General features: G+C 32.3%; 1 protein-coding gene across 1 annotated transcript; it reads left to right on the forward strand.

The window, feature by feature from the left end:
• Positions 1 to 9,852: 9,852 nt before the first annotated feature.
• Positions 9,853 to 13,826, forward strand: LOC137837163 (pectate lyase-like). The gene is made up of 3 exons (XM_068646051.1): positions 9,853 to 10,006; positions 11,651 to 12,391; positions 13,236 to 13,826. The coding sequence occupies exons 1-3, from the start codon at positions 9,897 to 9,899 to the stop codon at positions 13,594 to 13,596; spliced, it is 1,212 nt and encodes a 403-aa protein (XP_068502152.1). The 5' UTR covers positions 9,853 to 9,896; the 3' UTR covers positions 13,597 to 13,826.
• The last annotated feature ends 4,749 nt before the right edge of the window (positions 13,827 to 18,575 follow it).

Genomic DNA, 18,575 nt, shown 5'->3' on the forward strand with positions numbered 1-18,575 from the left:
AAATTATTCTTTCGTACCATTCATCATTGTGACGTGAAACATTGGTAAGTCAAATGTGTTCCGCAGTCAGTGGAAAAAAGCAAACAACAACATGATGTTGTGCAATGGAAAATATGAGTTTTGCCAAAATATATGATAATTAATTAGAAGAAACAATAAAACAAAAGCTTATGACATTGAATGAAGAAGTGAGTGCATGGTTATGCATATGTGGTTGAATTAGGGCATCACTAAGTCAAGAACAGCCATCATAATAAAGTAGGGTTGAGAAAATTTGTCCCAATAATAGAAAGTTGGAATTGGTTGTTCCATTGGCCCAAGATAAAGGCATTGTTGCCCAACCAACACACAAACAGGATAAAGTTATGGTTGTTTAATTATGTGTACCATGTGTACTGCCTATGCTTTAGAGTTTCTACTTGCTAGGATCACGCCAAAAAGTCAAATCTCTTTGCTCTCAACAAAATACAAGGGTTGATGATTATTTTAGTTTCATTGTTTCTTTCTTTTATTCAAGTTTGTCACCCTATTAGTAAAAGTTTAATTAAGTCTCTCAATATAACAATATAAAAGTTTTTTTTTCCAATATCTTAATATATTCTTCCATCGTTCATAGTAGAGACTAAGAGTATTTTATGTACTCACTCATCCCTCAATCCATCGATACGCATTTTAAGGACAAAATTGTGACGGAGCACCAATCATCAAAACGGATAATATCTCGAATACAGTGATTGACCCTAACAATGTTATTTCTCAGACTTGAGGTGAAACAATTTTCAATGTTCATTAAAACCTCTCTTTACAATAATGTGATTTTTTTATGATTGAAATTCGTATTGTTAGTTTTCGAATTACAGTGTCCATGTTTGTTTATTCATGATTTTATTAATAGTGAAATTAACCTGAAAAGTTATTAAAAATGAATAACTTAATTAATTTTTTATTATTAGTGAGATCAAATTTATTACAATAAATAATTAGTAAACAAAGAAAAATACTTTGCCTATAAAAATATGGAAGTGTAATAGTCTCACAAAAAAATCATCATGCTTATCAAATTTTACTATATGAATTACAATCTTGAATAAGTGTGTATAATATATTTTGGAATGAGAATTTGATAAACATGTGTACTCTTTATTTTGTGAAATCACCCACCTTCAAGGAAGTCAATTGTGTATAATTCTTTGCGAGTTATCTTCCTAGAAAACTACTTTGTTTTGCATTAAGAAGTGCTAACTAAGAATACTTAGGTTCTTATCTCAAGAAAAGATTGAAAAGGGTAACCATGAGTTATTTGTGTATTTGCTAAAATTAGTACCGACTAGTGTACTTTTTGTAATATTTTTTTTATTAGTGGAACCATTCAAGAGTTCTTAAAGAAGAATTTGACAAAATCCAAGAGGTGAAGTAGTATAAAAACTTTATATGATTTTCCTTTAATAAACTTGTTTGATAGACAATCTTCTTTTCAATATAAAAATTCTTAACACTCTATTCAATCCCTTCTAGAATCTTCATGTACCATCAATTACAATAACCGTTAATACTCCTTTTGTTTTTATATAAAACAAAACAATAGAGCAATTAAAATTGGACATACTTTTTGTCTTTATATTGAATATTTAAGGAGAGTAAGGTTCACTCAATATAATATATCACACAAATTATAATTTCAACAACAACATAATACTTTAAATCAAAAAAATTAAACAATATAATATTTTGAAAAAAATTAATAGGATTCCCTTGGACATTATAGGAAAGAATACTCCTTATCAACTTGTTTACAAAAATCAACCAAATTTACAAAATTTAAAAGTTGTTGGTTCTTTGTGTTTTGCTTCAAATTTATAGAAAGATATGATCAAAATAGATTCAAAAGCAAGAAAATGTGTATTTCCTGGATACAAAATTGGTATGAAAGGATATGTATTGCTTTATTTACACAATAAAGAAATATTAGTCTCTAGAGATGTGAATTTTTATGAGCATGTTTTTTCTTATTATCAGAGTTATTGTGAAATTGACAATAATCAACAATCTAGTGATTCCAATTATATAATTGAACTAGCTAATAAAAATGGTAATGTTAATGGTATGCCTAATCAGGATAATCGTGTTTAAGATGATACTAAAAATATTAGATGGTCTGCCAGGCATAAGAGAGTTCCTAGTTATTTGCAAAATTATCATTATCAATTATCCAATCATACAAATGACAAAACTCTGAGCAATCTTGATATTTGCTTATCTTAACTATAGAAAGTTAACTCCTAAGCATCTTAGTTATGTTTTAGCAATATCGTCTAATTAGGAACCACAGAGTTACAGTGATGTTATTAAGAACCCTGACTGGTGTGATGTCATCAAGAAAGAAATAAAAGCCTTAGAACAAAATGATTCTGGAAATTAATTGATCCTCCTCATGGTAAAAAAGTTATTGGTTGTAAATGGAAACACAATGCTAAAGGAGAGATAGAACTATACAAAGCTAGACTCGCTACTAAGGGTTATACCCAGTTAGAAGGTGTGGATTATCTATATACTTTCTCTCTTATTGCAAAATTAACCATTGTTAGAATGATTTTAGTTATTGTAGCTACACATAACTGGTACTTAATACAATTGGATATCAATAATTTGTTTCTTCACAGGGAGTTAAGCGAAGAAGTATATATGATTCCTCCACTAGGAATCACTTCTAAGATGGGAAATGTTTGTAGGTTAACAAAATCTTTACATGGATTGAAACAAGCAAGTAGACAATGATTTGCCAAACTTTCTTCTTTTCTAAAAAATATTGATTTTTCAGAGCCTGTCTTTGATCATTCTCTATATATAAAGAAAATTGAAGATGATTTTACTACATTATTAGTATACGTAAATGATATTATTCTTGTAGGTAATTTCATCTCTGAAATAACAAAGATAACACAACTGCTTGATGAAACCTTCAAAGTTAAAAGACCTGGGAGACTTGAAAAATTTTCTTAGGTTAGAAATTGCTAGGTCCACTAATGGTATACATATTTCTCAACGAAGGTATGCTCTAGATGTCATTTTTGATGCAGGACTTTTTGTTGCCATACCTTTTATTACACCAATGGTCAAAAACACGAAGAATGTGTTCAATAAAGATGTTCCAATGAAAGATGTAACCTCTTATCAAAGGCTCATCGGAAGGCTAATATATCTCACCAATATCAAGTTTAACATAAGCTATGTTGTCTAGTTCTTAAGCCAATTCATGCATGCTCCCACCTTAGAACATCATCATGTTGCTCACCGAATACTGAGATACATAAAAGGGACACCTAGACGAGGTTTATTCTTTCCTAGCAGTTCTAACTTGCAAACCAAATGATTTTGTGATTTGGATTGGGCCACCTTCCCTCAAAGAACACGCTCAACAACAAGATTTTATGTATTTCTTGGATCTTTGTTAATCAGTTGGAAATCAAAAAAACAATCTATTGTTTCACAATTCTCTTCTGAAGCTAGGTACCATGCTCTTGATACACTTGTTTACGATGTTCAGTGGCTGACTTACTTGATCAATGAATTTAATGTTCTAACAGAAACACCAGCTGCTACCATTTATTGTGAAAATCAATATGCAAGGTACATCGCTCATAATCCCATTTTTCACAAAAGAACTAAACACATAATGATAGATTTCCACGTAGTTCATGAAAAACTTCAATCCAAGTTCTTCCAGTTGCTTCCTATTTCAAGTATTCATCAAGCTGCATTTGTGTTTACTAAATCGCTTGATCGAAGGGTTTTCACTTATGTCGTCTCCAAGCTTGGGTTGATAGACATCTACCACAAATCTTGACGGGGGGCTATTAAGTTTTGTAACCCTTTCAGCTTATGTTGAAGTAGTTTTGCGTTTAGTCACTCTCTGACACTTAATGCTCTTGGAGGCTAGAGGATGTTTTCAGACGTTTTCTATTAGGCGATGTTCTTAGACTCTAGACGGTGCTCTCAGACGCTCTCTGGTAGATGATGTTCGTAGTCACTATACGGTACTCCCAAAATGCACTTTGTTAGGCAATGTTCTTAGGCATTAAACGATGCTCTTAATCATAATCTGTCAGACGCATAGTGTAGGTCCTATAAATATAAACGATGTACTCTATTTTCATTTAATGAAAAAAATCCGACTCTATTTTTTTGTTTTCCTCCCTTCTTGAGTGTGCTTTTCTCTTAATCAATGAAGCTAAGTTTTATTCATACATGAATATGCATACATATTATTCGTTTTGTTTGTTCTCTTGCAAGTAAAACTTCTTATGCAAAAAATTCAATTCGTTTTAACTTATTCCACATTTGACCGATAAAAATGGGTTGAGATAGTTTGCTCTACATAAGACTTGTGAATTAATAATTTTGACCCATCCCACATAACTATGAGTTTGTGGGCCGGTGGATTGACCGACAAATTTTTAAAAATTAACAAAGTTATTACAGTAAATGAAGATGAATATTTCTTGTCTGATGTGATGCTTTTAATGTAGCATACGTAATCGCACGTAATCGTAATGAAGAAAGAGAAGTTTTGATGAACCCTAATTGTAGAGAAAAATAAATATAAAAAAAACTTTTACTCACTTGTATATTAGAGAGTAAAATACATGGTGTATATATAAGAAAAAGATTAAGACCTAGCTGAAACAGAAAAAGGAAAGTTGGGTCAAACAAACAAAGCCCAATAATTTAAAATAGAAAAATAAATATTTTAACAAAAGTCTTGTAATTTTTTTAATTTTAAATTTGAGTATACTGTAAAAAAATATAATAATTATAAAAAATTTAAAGATTAATAATTTATTACTTACTACCAGTAAATAAGAAAATATTATATAAAAATATATTGAAATAATTATAAAATAAAATATAGATTTGTAATTATATGTATGTTACTAATAAAATGATAAATTAAAATATTTAATTAAAATCATTAAATTGGTAGAGCCAAAGCCATAGAATGTGCGCCCATTCATGTGGATCACACCGTAAAGAAAGAAACATGGCACAATTTAAGGGAAGAAGAACGGGAGAAAGGGCAAAACTCAGTCAACACATTCAACTGATAAAATAAACGTTTTTTTATTCCAAAACTTTACGAAAAAACATATTGAAAATTTTTATTGAATTCAAAGATGTATTTAATTATCTTATTCTAGGCCAAGGCTTCAACATGATATTCGTATAGTAAACCCATTTATAAAAAAAGTTAAAATTAAAAATCAGTATTACATATCAATCAAAAAAAAAAAATATACATAAAATAATATTTTAATTTTTAAATTATAAAAAAATAGTAAATCTCAATTCAATCTTATCCCAATTATAGATTTATTTTTTAAATTAATTTTGATATTGAGAAGAAAAAAATTATACAATATTTTTGAATCTATGAAAATGTTTTTAAAGGAAAAAATATAGGTTTAATAGCTTTCTCCCTTCTAATACAATGATTTTTTTTTTAATTTAGTCTCACTATTTTTTTTTTTATTCTCAAGTTGGTCCATTTTTTTATAAAAATAAATTTTAAGTAATTTCTTCAATCAAATTTATTGTGAGAGTGTTACTATTAGTAGTGTTTGTGGCGCGTGATTTCCATTTTTAGTAAAAACAAAAAAAATAATGTGGTTTGGTTTGAAAGAAAAACAAAATCCGAACCAAACCAAATTAATTTGTGTAGTTTGGTTTGGACCGGAACGATTTTTAATTTTTAATTATATTTTTAATTAAAGATTTATATCTTTTTTTCATTTTTTAAATTAAAATATAATAATAAAAGATATTGTCTTTAAATAAATATATTGAATAATAAAATATTAATATTATTAAAAGCTAAAATAATATATTTTTGTAATTTAACACTAAAAATATAAAGTAAAAATTTAAGAACAACTTAAATAATATAAAAAAAAGTCTAAGATAAATTTGATCAACTCACCATAACAAAAATTATATTAATTATCATATTAATGGTCAAATGTTCATGTAATTGTAAGAGGAAGAAAATAAGATATCATTACTTAAATTTTAATTGTAACATTTTATTTTATTTTATAAAAAATAATTAATAATTATAATCTACTTTTTTTTTATTGAAACATGGTAGTTTAAAGACGATTATTCACAATTCCTATCATAAAGAGGTCTATTAAATAGTGTACTTGTGGCAAATGAGATAATTGATGAATTGAAAATAAAAAGGAAAAGCGGGGTGGTGATTAAGATTGACTATGAGAAGGCTTACGGTTTTGTCAACTAGAGTTCTTATATTATATGATGGGTATACTGGGATTTTGTAGACAATGGATCAGAGCATGTCTAGAATCGTTATCCATCTTTGTTTTAGTTAATGGTAACCCTATCAAAGAATTCAAACCTTCCAAAGGTCTTAGATAAGGTGATCCAATTACACCTTTCATGTTTCTAATTGTGGCACAAGATTTATCAGGACTAGTAAATCAAGTAACTAGAAAGAATTTGTTCATGTGTCTAAAAGTTAGGGCTAACAAAATCAAAGTAAAGTTATTACAGTTTGTTGACGACACTCTTTTCATGTGTGAACCTTGCATCCATAACATCTAGGCCACTAAATGAATGCTTAGATGCTTCGAACTAGGGCTTAGGGTGAATTTCCACAAAAGTAAAATTGGTGTTATAAGATGGATAGAAACATGATACAAACTTTCTATGAGGTTCTTCGGTGTAGCATAATGGTTATTCCTTTTAAATATTTAGGTTTGCCTGTAGGTGGTAACCCTACTCAGACCACCTTTTGGGAGCTTGTATTATCTAAGATTAGAAAGACATTATCTGTGTGGAAAGGCAAAAATCTATCATTTACAGGACACATTTGTCTTATTAAATCTATCTTAAATGTCATTCATCTGTACTTTCTCTCTTTCTTTAAAGCTCCTGTTAGAATATGCAAAATGATTACAAAGTTACAACAAAAATTTCTATAGGATTGGGGGGCAGAAGGGAGGAAAGTTGTTTGGATCAGCTGGGACAATATTTGCAAACCCAAACATGAAGGTGTGGGTTAGGTATTAAACACATTGATCTGTTCAATAAGGTCTTACTAGCAAAATAGAAGTGGAGAATGGATTCCTCGGAGAAAGGTCAATGGAAAGAAACTTTATAATCAAAGTATGGGTCATGGAGAAACTTAAATGTATCTAACATAAATAAGCACAATTCTAGATGGTGGAACGACTTATGCAAAGTGTGTGAAGTAGGCCAATGTGACAATTGGTTTGACTCTAATATTGAATGGAAAGTGGGGTCAAGGTAAAAAATAAAGATGTGGAAAGATTCTTGGTCAAAAAACATTCAATTGGAAGTCGGATTTCCTAGAGTGTTTAGTAACTTTTAATAAAAAAAAAATCACTCAATAGTTACGACAGATGGTCTAGGGAAGGTTGGAAATGGGATGTCAAATGGGGAAGGTAGTGGTTTGAATGGGAGAGGTCTTAAGTGACTGAGTTTATGCTAGTTCTAGAACAAGATTTCTTGCACATAGATAGGGAAGACAAATGGCTATGGAAAGACCTACAAACCAACATCTATACTGTTAAGTCTGCATATACACTATTGGAAAATACAGTTACAGGTAAAAATTCTAAATCATTTCGTCTTTTGTGGATCTTGAAAGCCCTTTCCTCAGCCTAATTACCTTCCTTGAGGTGTTGTTGAATAAGATAGTCACTAAGCAAAAATTTTCTAGGAGGGCGGTACAACTGAGGGACACACAATTGTTTTGTGTGGAAATGCAGAGCAAACAACATCTCATCTTTGTATATCTTGTCACATCTCAAATGCAGTCTAAAATATGTGCAATATTTGGTTCGAGGTAAGCATAGTATACCATAACTATATGCTTGAACATTTTAACCAATTCATATGTCTTTATTTAAATAATGAGGTAAACAAACTCTGGGCGTGTGGATATCTATTATTTGGTGCATATGGAAGCATAGGAACAAGATAGTGTTTAATCAAGCAAATGCGGATGCAGAGGAAATATCTTTGGCACAAGTACAATATTGGGCATGATTGAAACATAAGGTCACAAAGGTTAATTTCTCATATTCCGATTGGGTTTGATGCCCAATTCTCTGTATTAATTTGGCAACTAAATAATACCCTTGGTAATATCCTAGAAGTCAATCATAATGTACCCCTATTTTTCTTTGTTATATAACAATACTTGGTTTCTAGTAATTGTTTTTCCAGATTGCAGAAGTGATGTTTGTGGGCTTGCAGGGTGCTCCTATGCCCTTATGGGGGGTGGGACGCTTGGATGGATCCAAGAGTGCGGGTTCTAGTTTGATTTTATATCCTTGGCAATTGAGGAAAGTTTGCAGGTCTACCTAAGCTGATTTATCAGCGATGTTGTGTTGGGTTTATCTGGCTAAGTTTTCCTGCAACATATGTGCTGGCCTAAGCTTCTTCTTTTTTCTTTGGATATGGAACTTATCTCATACCATCCTCTTTAAAACTATCTTCAACATGGTTGCCCACATTTGGTAGGAGTCTCCTATTTTGTAGGTTTGGTTCATATGAAATTTTGTTGTATTGATGGCTTGGCCAAAGACTTGCTCTATTTCTGTGTGAGTAAGTGAGAAATGTTGTTTTATTTGTTTCTTTGCTTTGGGATCTCTATTAGAGAATATCAACATTTAGGGTGCTTAGCAAGTTTCCTCCTTTATTGCTAGACTGGAGGTATTTTGTTATTGGATTTTCTTTTGAGCTTTTTCCTATCTTTACCTTTTGTATACGAGTCAAAACATCCCTTAAATTATTTGAGTCAAGTTTTACTTTTTTTTTTAACTCGATTTTAAAGACTCTCGATTACTATAATAAAACATGACATTCTTGTTTAGACAATTATTTTGTGTATTTAATGTTTTTTAACCTGCACAATGTCTTATGTGAAATAACAATTTTTTTTTTCAATTTTCAGAATACATTTCCATATTTAGATCTCCAAAACACTTTTTTAGATTTTGGAATCCGTTTCCATAATATGTTTCCAAAATTCCTTTTTATGGAATACGTTTATGGATTGCATTATGTTTTCTAGAATGCATTTTCTATATATGAAATTACTTTAATGAAATTTTGGTTTTCCAATTCTATTTAGTAATTCCATTTCCAAAACCCAAAAAATCTATTCTATTTTTTTTTTCTGAAACTTTTCTGGAAAGTAGTTTTTAATTCTGGATTTTTAATTCCAAAATGAAGGACAATTGTAAAATTTTAAAAATTATTGGGTGCATATCAAAATGAAGAAACAATTGCCTCTTGCTTATATCTCGTTTCACTTCCATCAACAAGTCAATTTTAAATAATTTTTTTATTAAAAGTATTATGTTTGAGTATTTTTTTAAATGAAAGATTAACAACTTTCAAAACAAAAACAAAGAGATGAATCTTTCCACTGAGGTATATTAAAAAAAACATAATACAATAAACCAAAAAAGCTATATTAAAAAAAAAATGTAAGTCATAGAATGATGGAGGGAAAAAAAGAAGAAATTAAAATTGTGTGGGGCAGTGCCTTTCATTGTCTTCCTCATGGATCTTTCCACTGAGGTAAACCAATTTGACTTTGTGGCTTCCACAGTTGAACTAATATAACGGTTTCAAACCATGTCTACTTCTCCAAGAACCAACCCTAAATAAAACACCTTTATCATAAACCCTAAATTTCGATAACTTGGACCCACTTGAAAAAATTTAATCACGCCATTACTCTCGGCTTTTTTCTTTCTCTCTATATTTTTTTATTATTTTTTTTCTTTCTATAAAACTCTCTCCACTCTCCCACTTCACCACTAAGAACAAAGAGAAGACCAACAATGGCTTCCCTTTCATGCTTCCTTCTCTTTGCTCTTTCTCTTCTCACACCCTCTTTTGTTTCCTCCTCCACACTTCCAGACCCTGAAATGGTTGTTCAAGAGGTACAAAGGTAAACCATTCACTTCATATTTTGTTCTTCTCTTCTCAATCTCCATTGTTCATTAGCTTCATAAATGTATGCTTTTAAGCTTCTATTGCAAATCTAAAAAATTAGTATAATTAACAGTTATGATATGTTTACAATCTAATAGTGAAAACTTGTTTGTATTATAGGTTAATTAAAAGTAAAAAAAAGAAATAATTTTTACTAGAATATGGATGATGGACAATGTGAATGGATGAAGAAATTTTGAAATGTTGTAAAGTGGTATTTTGAGTGTGTAGAGTTGTGAAAGTAAAAATTTTCTTCTAAAAGAAAAGTTTTGTGTGGAGTGTGAAAATTTTACTTCATTACACACTCTGTTCTTAGTTTTTTCCAATTTAGCAAATTTAGTTATCCTTGATGAATTTACTATTGTGGATTTTAGGTGTATAATTTTTGTTTGTTTATGAATTCTGTATCCAATATTCAAAGAAAATGTTGACAATATTGTAGTGGAATATCATGCGTTGATGTGATGGCAAAGCAGAATCTTATGTGGATATTTTCGTTAAATATTATTTGTTAAGTTAATAGATCTCTAAAATTGTATAATTAATTCAAATATAAAAAATTAAATTTCTGAAAAACTAATTGAGAGAGGAGTTCACACTGGAAGACAAAATTCACGAAATTTAGAAAGCATAATATAAAAACTGCATTATACATATTAGGCTTTACGTATATATTTCTTACAAATTTTATTATAATTATCATAAATGAATCTGCTAGCAATATATACATCTTAGAAGAAATGAATGGTTGCTTTTATAAAATATTTTATAACTTCATAGAAATATTATTTTTATATGTTCTTGTTAATAAACAATGAAAAGGTAATTAATTGTTATTAATAAAAAACTTAATATATTGGCAAGATTTTTTTATAAATAAAAAATATATTTCTATTTTTCGGATAATTTTGTTAAAAGTGTTATTATGACGTTGAAAAATCATCTTAATTATTGTCATCTTTTAAGCATCTTAATATATTGAGAGATCTTTAAACATTGTTATAAAATTGCAAAACCAAATCATCTTAATATATATATATATATATATATATATATATATATATATATATATATAAGGAGAATATTTTTTTATCCCATTCAATTGACTTAGAGTATTCATAAACTTTTTCAAAATTTAGTAACTTAGTTTATGTTTAAGTCATCCTCTTAAAACCAAAAATTGACTTTTAAGCTGGATTTTCACACCGAAGTTATGATCTCAAAGATGACAAATGCATTTTTTTTATTAATAAAGATAACAAATGCATTTTTTTATTAATAAAGATAACAAATGCATATGAAACAATTTTGGGTGAAACCAATTTTTCTTCTTTTTATTAAAATGGTATTGTTTGTACGATATGAAGAAAGTCGACAATGTAACATCATTTTATTGTAAGTAAAAATAAAGGTAATACCATTTTTATGTAATTATCTTAAATAAAATTGTAGTAGTTGACACAATTTTACTTTCCCATGACATGACATGATAATAGTAATATTACGAAAAGCAATAAATCTTAATAATAAGGAGAAAAATGCAAGAAAATCAACATTTTCCATGAAAAATGTGACATTGTAATTGATTTTGTGATTGCAGAAGTATCAATGCTTCAAGGAGAAACTTGGGTTATTTATCATGCGGAACCGGGAACCCCATCGACGACTGCTGGCGGTGCCACCCTAACTGGGAGAACAACCGCCAGAGACTAGCCGACTGCGCCATCGGGTTCGGCAAGGACGCCATCGGCGGAAGAAACGGTCGAATCTACGAGGTGACAGACTCCGGCGACGACGACGCCGTGAACCCAAAGCCCGGAACCCTCCGTTACGCCGCCATACAAGACGAACCCCTGTGGATAATCTTCAAGAGGGACATGGTAATCACGCTAAAACAAGAGCTTCTGGTGAACTCTTTCAAGACAATCGACGGCAGAGGCGCCAGTGTGCACATCGCCGGCGGCGGCTGCATCACCATACACTACGTGAGCAACGTGATCGTTCACGGAATTCACATTCACGATTGCAAGCCCACGGGGAACACCAACATCAGAGACTCGCCGGAGCACTCGGGGTTTTGGACGCAATCGGACGGCGATGGAGTGTCGATCTTCAACTCGAAGCATGTTTGGATCGATCATTGCTCTCTGTCCAATTGTCGTGATGGGCTGATTGATGCCATTCATGGATCCACTGCCATCACCATCTCCAACAATTACATGACCCACCATGACAAGGTTATGCTTTTGGGACACAGTGATTCCTACACGCAGGACAAGGACATGCAGGTCACTATAGCCTTCAATCATTTTGGAGAAGGTCTTGTCCAAAGAATGCCAAGGTATGTGCCATCATTATACCTATCATGCTAAATTTGATTAAGATTTGGACTATAATATATTTTACAAAATTTCGTTAAGTTTAAATTTCAAGTCTCGATCTTAGATTTTTAAAATTTATCTTAACGAGACTATTACGAACGAGACTATTACGAAGTGGATTTTAAACTTAATTTAATTTCATAAAACCGGTTTATGAGGTGAAGTTTGCACACACTTATATACATTGAAATACGATGTGGGATCTCCAACACACCCGTTCACGTCGAGAGTGACAGCTCGTGCGTGGTACAACATATTATGGGTGTTTGGATAACAGTCCGATAGCTGATGACACGATAGACCCAACAAACACTCGCTAGGATAGGCTTTAAATGACTCTGATACCATATTACATAGTTAATTTTAAGCCTCACCCCATTAGCCGTTTTTATGGGGTTGAGTTAGACTTAAAGTCCACTTCGTAATATGGTATCAGAGTCATTTAAAGTCTATCCTATCGAATGTTTGTTGTGCTTATCAGACCACCCGCTATCGAGCCTTTATTGGACCACTCATCATATGTTATTCCACGCACGAGCTGTCACTCTCGGCGTGAGAGAATTTGTTGGAGATCTCACATCGACTAGAGATTGAGACAATTCATTGTATATTAGTGAGTGCAAACCTCACCTATGAATCAATTTTATTGAGTTAAATTAGACTTAAAGTTCACCATGTAATAGAAAATTTATTAACTTTATCCGATTATCGAGTTACTATCTCATTATAAGTATTTAAGAAAAGATGATTCAACATATTACAATCATTGTGAGTAACGTTTTGGTGATGTGACTCTTGTTGCAGATGCAGACACGGGTATTTTCATGTGGTGAACAACGACTACACACACTGGGAAATGTATGCCATTGGAGGGAGTGCGAACCCCACCATCAACAGCCAAGGAAACAGGTTTCTTGCCCCAAACATAAGGTTCAGCAAAGAGGTAACAAAGCATGAGGATGCTCCACAGAGTGAGTGGATGAGTTGGAATTGGAGATCAGAGGGTGACATGTTCTTGAATGGAGCATACTTCAGGCAATCTGGTGCTGGTGCTTCTTCCATCTATGCTAGGGCTTCAAGTCTCAGTGCAAGACCTTCTTCTCTTGTTGGATCCATGACCATCACTGCTGGTGCACTTACCTGCAGAAAGGGAAACCGTTGCTGATGATCAATTCATGCTCACTTCAACTATTACACCCAACAAATCAATCAAATATAACTGCTGGGGAACAAAATCAAATTAATATGTACTGATTTAATTCACCTTATGCTTAAATATTGCTTCCCCTTCAGTTACCTATATATAATATATATATTAATAGAAATTAAGTTATACCCAGTTGTTTCTTAAATACAACCTCTGCTATTTTAATTGCAATTTTTGAGTTTTGGAGAGTCATGTATTATACTTTTTAATCCATCTATTTAACATCTTTTTTGGTTCATGTAAATATATACTTTTTATTAATCTTCATGGTAAAGACTATAAAATATTGATCAAATAACGTGTTGGAATAAAACAAAAAAAATAAAATTATACGCGTAGAAACTAAAATGAATATGTTTCTATATACAAAAAAGACTTAAGAATATTTTTAAATTATAGGGAACAAATGAATAATTGTTATTTTTATAGAAACATGTATCTATATTTTTTTTGTGAAATAGTAAAAAATAGTTATCACGATAAAATAATGCTTACTATAATAACAAACAATAATAGCCAAACCAGTAAAAGTAAGATTGTAAGATAATTGTGTAAATTATGGACACTAGAAAATCATGAAATAAAAACCAATTTTTAAACACCAAAATAATTAGTTGCAACTAAATTAGAGACCATTTTAAAAACTAAAAAAAAAGTTTTTAAATTAATTTTTATTATTGTGAAATAATTTCTAAATTGGTATCCAAATAGCTACCAAGATTTTAACTACTAATTATTTAAATTCTAAATTTGGTAACAAAAATCTTAGTTGTTAATTAGATACCAATTTATAAACTATTTAACAGTAATAGAAACTAATTTATAAACGAAAAATTTATTTAGTCTCTAAAATGGTCTCAAATTTAGTCACTATAACAACTAATTATTTTTTGTCTCTAAAATTGATTTCTATTTCATAATTTTCTTGTAGTGAGAAATTTGCAGATAAATGATATTTACATAATTGAAAGATAATTTTTAAGTGGTTATTTTCGTAAGTATGAAAAATATATTAGAAAAGTTTATTTATTTCAATATTTAAAAAGATTTAACCTAGAGTGAAACTTGAACTCTTGTTAAGGAGATAGTGTGAACACATGGACAATGTTGCACGGACAAAGGAGAGGAAAGTGTGGTATGGTGTTGCTCTAATTCAATCATCTTTTTGTGCTTTTTAATACGCACGCTTACTTCTGCTATGCTTTATAATCTTTTGCTTTGTGGTCCATTTCGGAAGGGAAAATAATACTTTAAAATAATAATATTCACTTTACGACCCATATAATAATATATATTGAAATTTTAAATTAAAAAATAAAATAAATATTATTATTTTGAATTATCAAAATGAATATGTTTTATGTTTGATGGGTTTCCAAATATCATGAACCTTTCTGAAGAGAATTCTGTTTCTTCTATCTGATCACTTCCTGACCCATCTACCTTATGGTGTTCTTCCTTCTTCTGCATGCGCAACTGTCAAAGTGAAAGCATACCAACTAACATAAAAAGAATCAATAAAACCATATTATATTCTAAAAGGTCATGGTAAATACATTAGAAGGACCACATTAAAAAAACAACTCTAGGACTCCCATTACATTAATTTGTTTTAGGTGAATAACTACATCAATCACTTCATCTTATACCATTTAATTTTGTTAGTTTATGTGACAATTAACAAAAAAAATCAGTATGGTCTGTGGTGCTAGATTTTGTTGTCAATTTGCCTAATCATGTGAATATCAGCATTGATGTTTATTTTACATGAGTGTATTCTATTTCTCATTCTCTACCAAATTTTATTGGCAACTTGCTTAGAACTTTCGAAGAAATATTTATGAGTTAAAATAGTATATTTTTTATTGGAACAAAAAATAAAATAAATAAGAATAATAGGAGAAGGGAGAGGAAAATACTGCAACAAATTGATGGTAGGAAACTCTTGAAAGAAAAAAGAAATGTTTGGGAATGGAAGGAGGATGAAAGATTAGAATACACAATGAGATTTGCCTACAAGATCCTAAAGAAAGAAATTAGGGGGAACATAGTGCAATGTGAAAGAAATTTGGGGGGAACATGGTGCAATGTATGAATTCTTCTAGAGCATTAAGACTCTTTTTTCAATGCAGACTATAGCATGGCGAGTATTACTTGATAGACTACTGACACAATTGAATCTAGAGGATAGAGGGATAATTCTGGATAGTAACTTATGTGTAATGTGTGGGGTAGAAGAAAACACAATGAATCATGTTTTCTTTAAATGCAAAATTGCATGGTTGGTATGGAGTAAGTGCAGCCAGTGGATAGGGGAAAAATTCGTCAACCATAGTGAAGTGTGAGCTCATTTCTTACACTTTAATCTAGATTGGGCATCACAAAAGGTGAATAGAGTGTGTGGGTGCATGTGGATAACGGTGATAGGAGAAATATGGAAATAAAGGAAGAATATCATTTTTAAGAATATATTTTCTAGGACACAACTTAAAGTATGGTCATGAATAACAAGTAGAGAAAAATTAGCTAAGTTCACTTCATTAGTACAAAAATAGACATTAACGACGGTTAAAAAAGACATATAAAGACGGTTTCTGAACCATCGTTATTGCGGGTGTTGTTAAAAAACGACGGTATATAATCAACCGTCGTTACTTTGACTAGTGAATAACAATTTAAAAAAAAAATTAAAGACGGTTCCAAAAGAACCGTCGTCGTTATAAGTTTGTGCAAGTGTATAAAAAAAAACTGAATCCACGAAACTAAAAAATACAATTAAAAAACTTTTTAAAACATTAGTTTGCAATCCTACTAGCCTATAAGTTGTATGACCCCACAAAAACAGGACTAGTGTTAGAAATGATTCTAAAGTAGTAGGTAGAGGTGTGCACGCAAAGACTCATTTAACCTTCAATTTTAATGTTAATTAAAAAAATGCAGATTTTCAAAATGTAGTGTTTTTATCCAATCTGAAATTGAAATTTTATTTAGATAATCTGTAGAATAAAACATTTCATGAACTATTATCATCTATTATTTAATCTATTAATTTGTAGAATAACATACTTAAACTGCTATAAACAATTCCAATTAAAGCACATTAATAACACTAAAATATTATACATTCTTATGCAAAAATTGCCTTTAAATTCCTACCTAATTCCCATTATTTATCATTCTAAACCAGCTTGATCTTTTGGTTTTCCCTTCACACACCACCACGAGTAACGATAAAATATTCACAGCGCAGCTGGCCCCAGAAAACAAATATCATCAAATATTTCTATTGGAGAAATCAAATTCTCACATTGGACACAATCAGAACATCATCGCGTTGCAAGTAATCATAAATTGGAAAATACTGAATTGGAATACATTTATTGTTTATGTTAGTAAGAAGATCAGTGTTTCAGTTTTATTTTTCTTCGCTTACAAGATTGAATTTAAAAAGATACAATAATACATCACAATGTCAGCCAAGATTGATTTTAAAAAGCACATCTTGAAGACCCGAATTGACTCTGCCATGTTGAATTAGCAAAAAAGAAGAATGAGAAGCAATGAGAAGTGAAATGAAGGAGAGAGTAACCTTTTCACGTTTTGCTTTATGGCGTGCACGGTGGAGTTGAGGAAAGGGGAAGTTTTCCAAAGAGGGAGAGAATGAGGTTTTGCAACAATGACTTCAATGGTCTTGTGCAGTGCCATGTTGAATCAGTGAAAAAGAAGAATGAGAAGCAATGAGAAGTAAAATGAAGGATAGAGTAACCTTTTTACGTTTTACTTTCTGGCGCGCACAATGGAGTTGAGGAAAGGGGAAGTTTTCCAAAGCGGGCGCTGGATGTGATGGCGACTAGGGCAACACAAGGTGGAGGGAACGGAACGCGGTGGAGAGCATGGGACGCGACGGCAGCTAGGGCAACACGCAGCATGGCTGGTGCGGCAGGCAGAGGAGTCTGACCAGACGCGACTGGTGAGCTAGTTCGTGACGCGGTGGAAGCTGGTTCGTGGCGCCGCGACGGCGGCTAGGGCAACACGCGACGTGGCTAGTGCGGCACGCAGAAGAGGTTGGCGGCCTGCGACGTTGGTGAGCTAGTTTGTCGTTCGTGGCGTCGCGGTGGCGGTTAGGGCAACACGCGACGTGACAGGTGCGGCACGCGGTGTTGGTGAGGTAGTTGGTAGCGCGATGGCAACTGGTTCATGGTGCGGACGCGATGAACGTAGCAAAGTGAAGATGGGAGTTGGTCAGTGGTGCTGGGTCGCGGCGCTGGGTTTACGGTGACGAACATAATCCACTGGCACAATGAGTACGAGCACAGGCGCTATTGTAGTGGCAAAGACTGAAGACGGAAATAAAGTGAAGTGTGTAAGACTGAAGTAAGAGTGAAAATGAAGTTTGCTGCAAAATGAGTACGCGAAATTTTGAAACTCTAAAAAATGAGTGCGCGAAATTTTTAAAACCCTAAAAAGTAACAACGGTTCCTTTCCAGAACCGTCATTATTTTCGCTGGACCTTCAAGAAACCTTTTTATGTTTTGCTTTCTGACGCGCATGATGGAGTTGAGGAAAGGGAAAGTTTCCCAAAGCGGTCGTTGGATGCGATGACAACTAGGGCAACACACGGTGGAGGGCACGAGACGCGGTGGAGGGTATGGGACACGGCAACAGCTAGGGCAACTCGCAGCATGGCTGGTGCGGCACGCAGAAGAGTTTGGCTAGACGCGGCTCGTGAGGTAGTTCGTGACGCGGTAGAAGCTGTTTCGTGGCGCCGCGGCAAAGGCTAAAGCAACACGTGACGTGGCTAGGGCAACGCGACGTGGCTAGTGCGACACGCGAAGGAGGTTGGCGACACGCGACGTTGGTGAGCTAGCTTGTGATGCAGTAACAGCTCGTTCGTGGCTCCGCGGCGGCGGGTAGGACAACACGCGACGTCACTAGTG

This window comes from Phaseolus vulgaris, chromosome 4 (genome assembly GCF_000499845.2).
Source record: "Phaseolus vulgaris cultivar G19833 chromosome 4, P. vulgaris v2.0, whole genome shotgun sequence".
Lineage (NCBI taxonomy): Eukaryota > Viridiplantae > Streptophyta > Magnoliopsida > Fabales > Fabaceae > Phaseolus > Phaseolus vulgaris.

Coding starts and splice junctions, on each gene's coding strand:
- LOC137837163 (XM_068646051.1), top strand. CDS start 9,897: ATGGCTTCCCTTTCATGCTTCCTTCTCTTTGCTCTTTCTCTTCTCACA. Junction 10,007..11,650: donor GTTGTTCAAGAGGTACAAAG/GTAAACCATTCA, acceptor TTGTGATTGCAG/AAGTATCAATGCTTCAAGGA. Junction 12,392..13,235: donor CTTGTCCAAAGAATGCCAAG/GTATGTGCCATC, acceptor CTCTTGTTGCAG/ATGCAGACACGGGTATTTTC.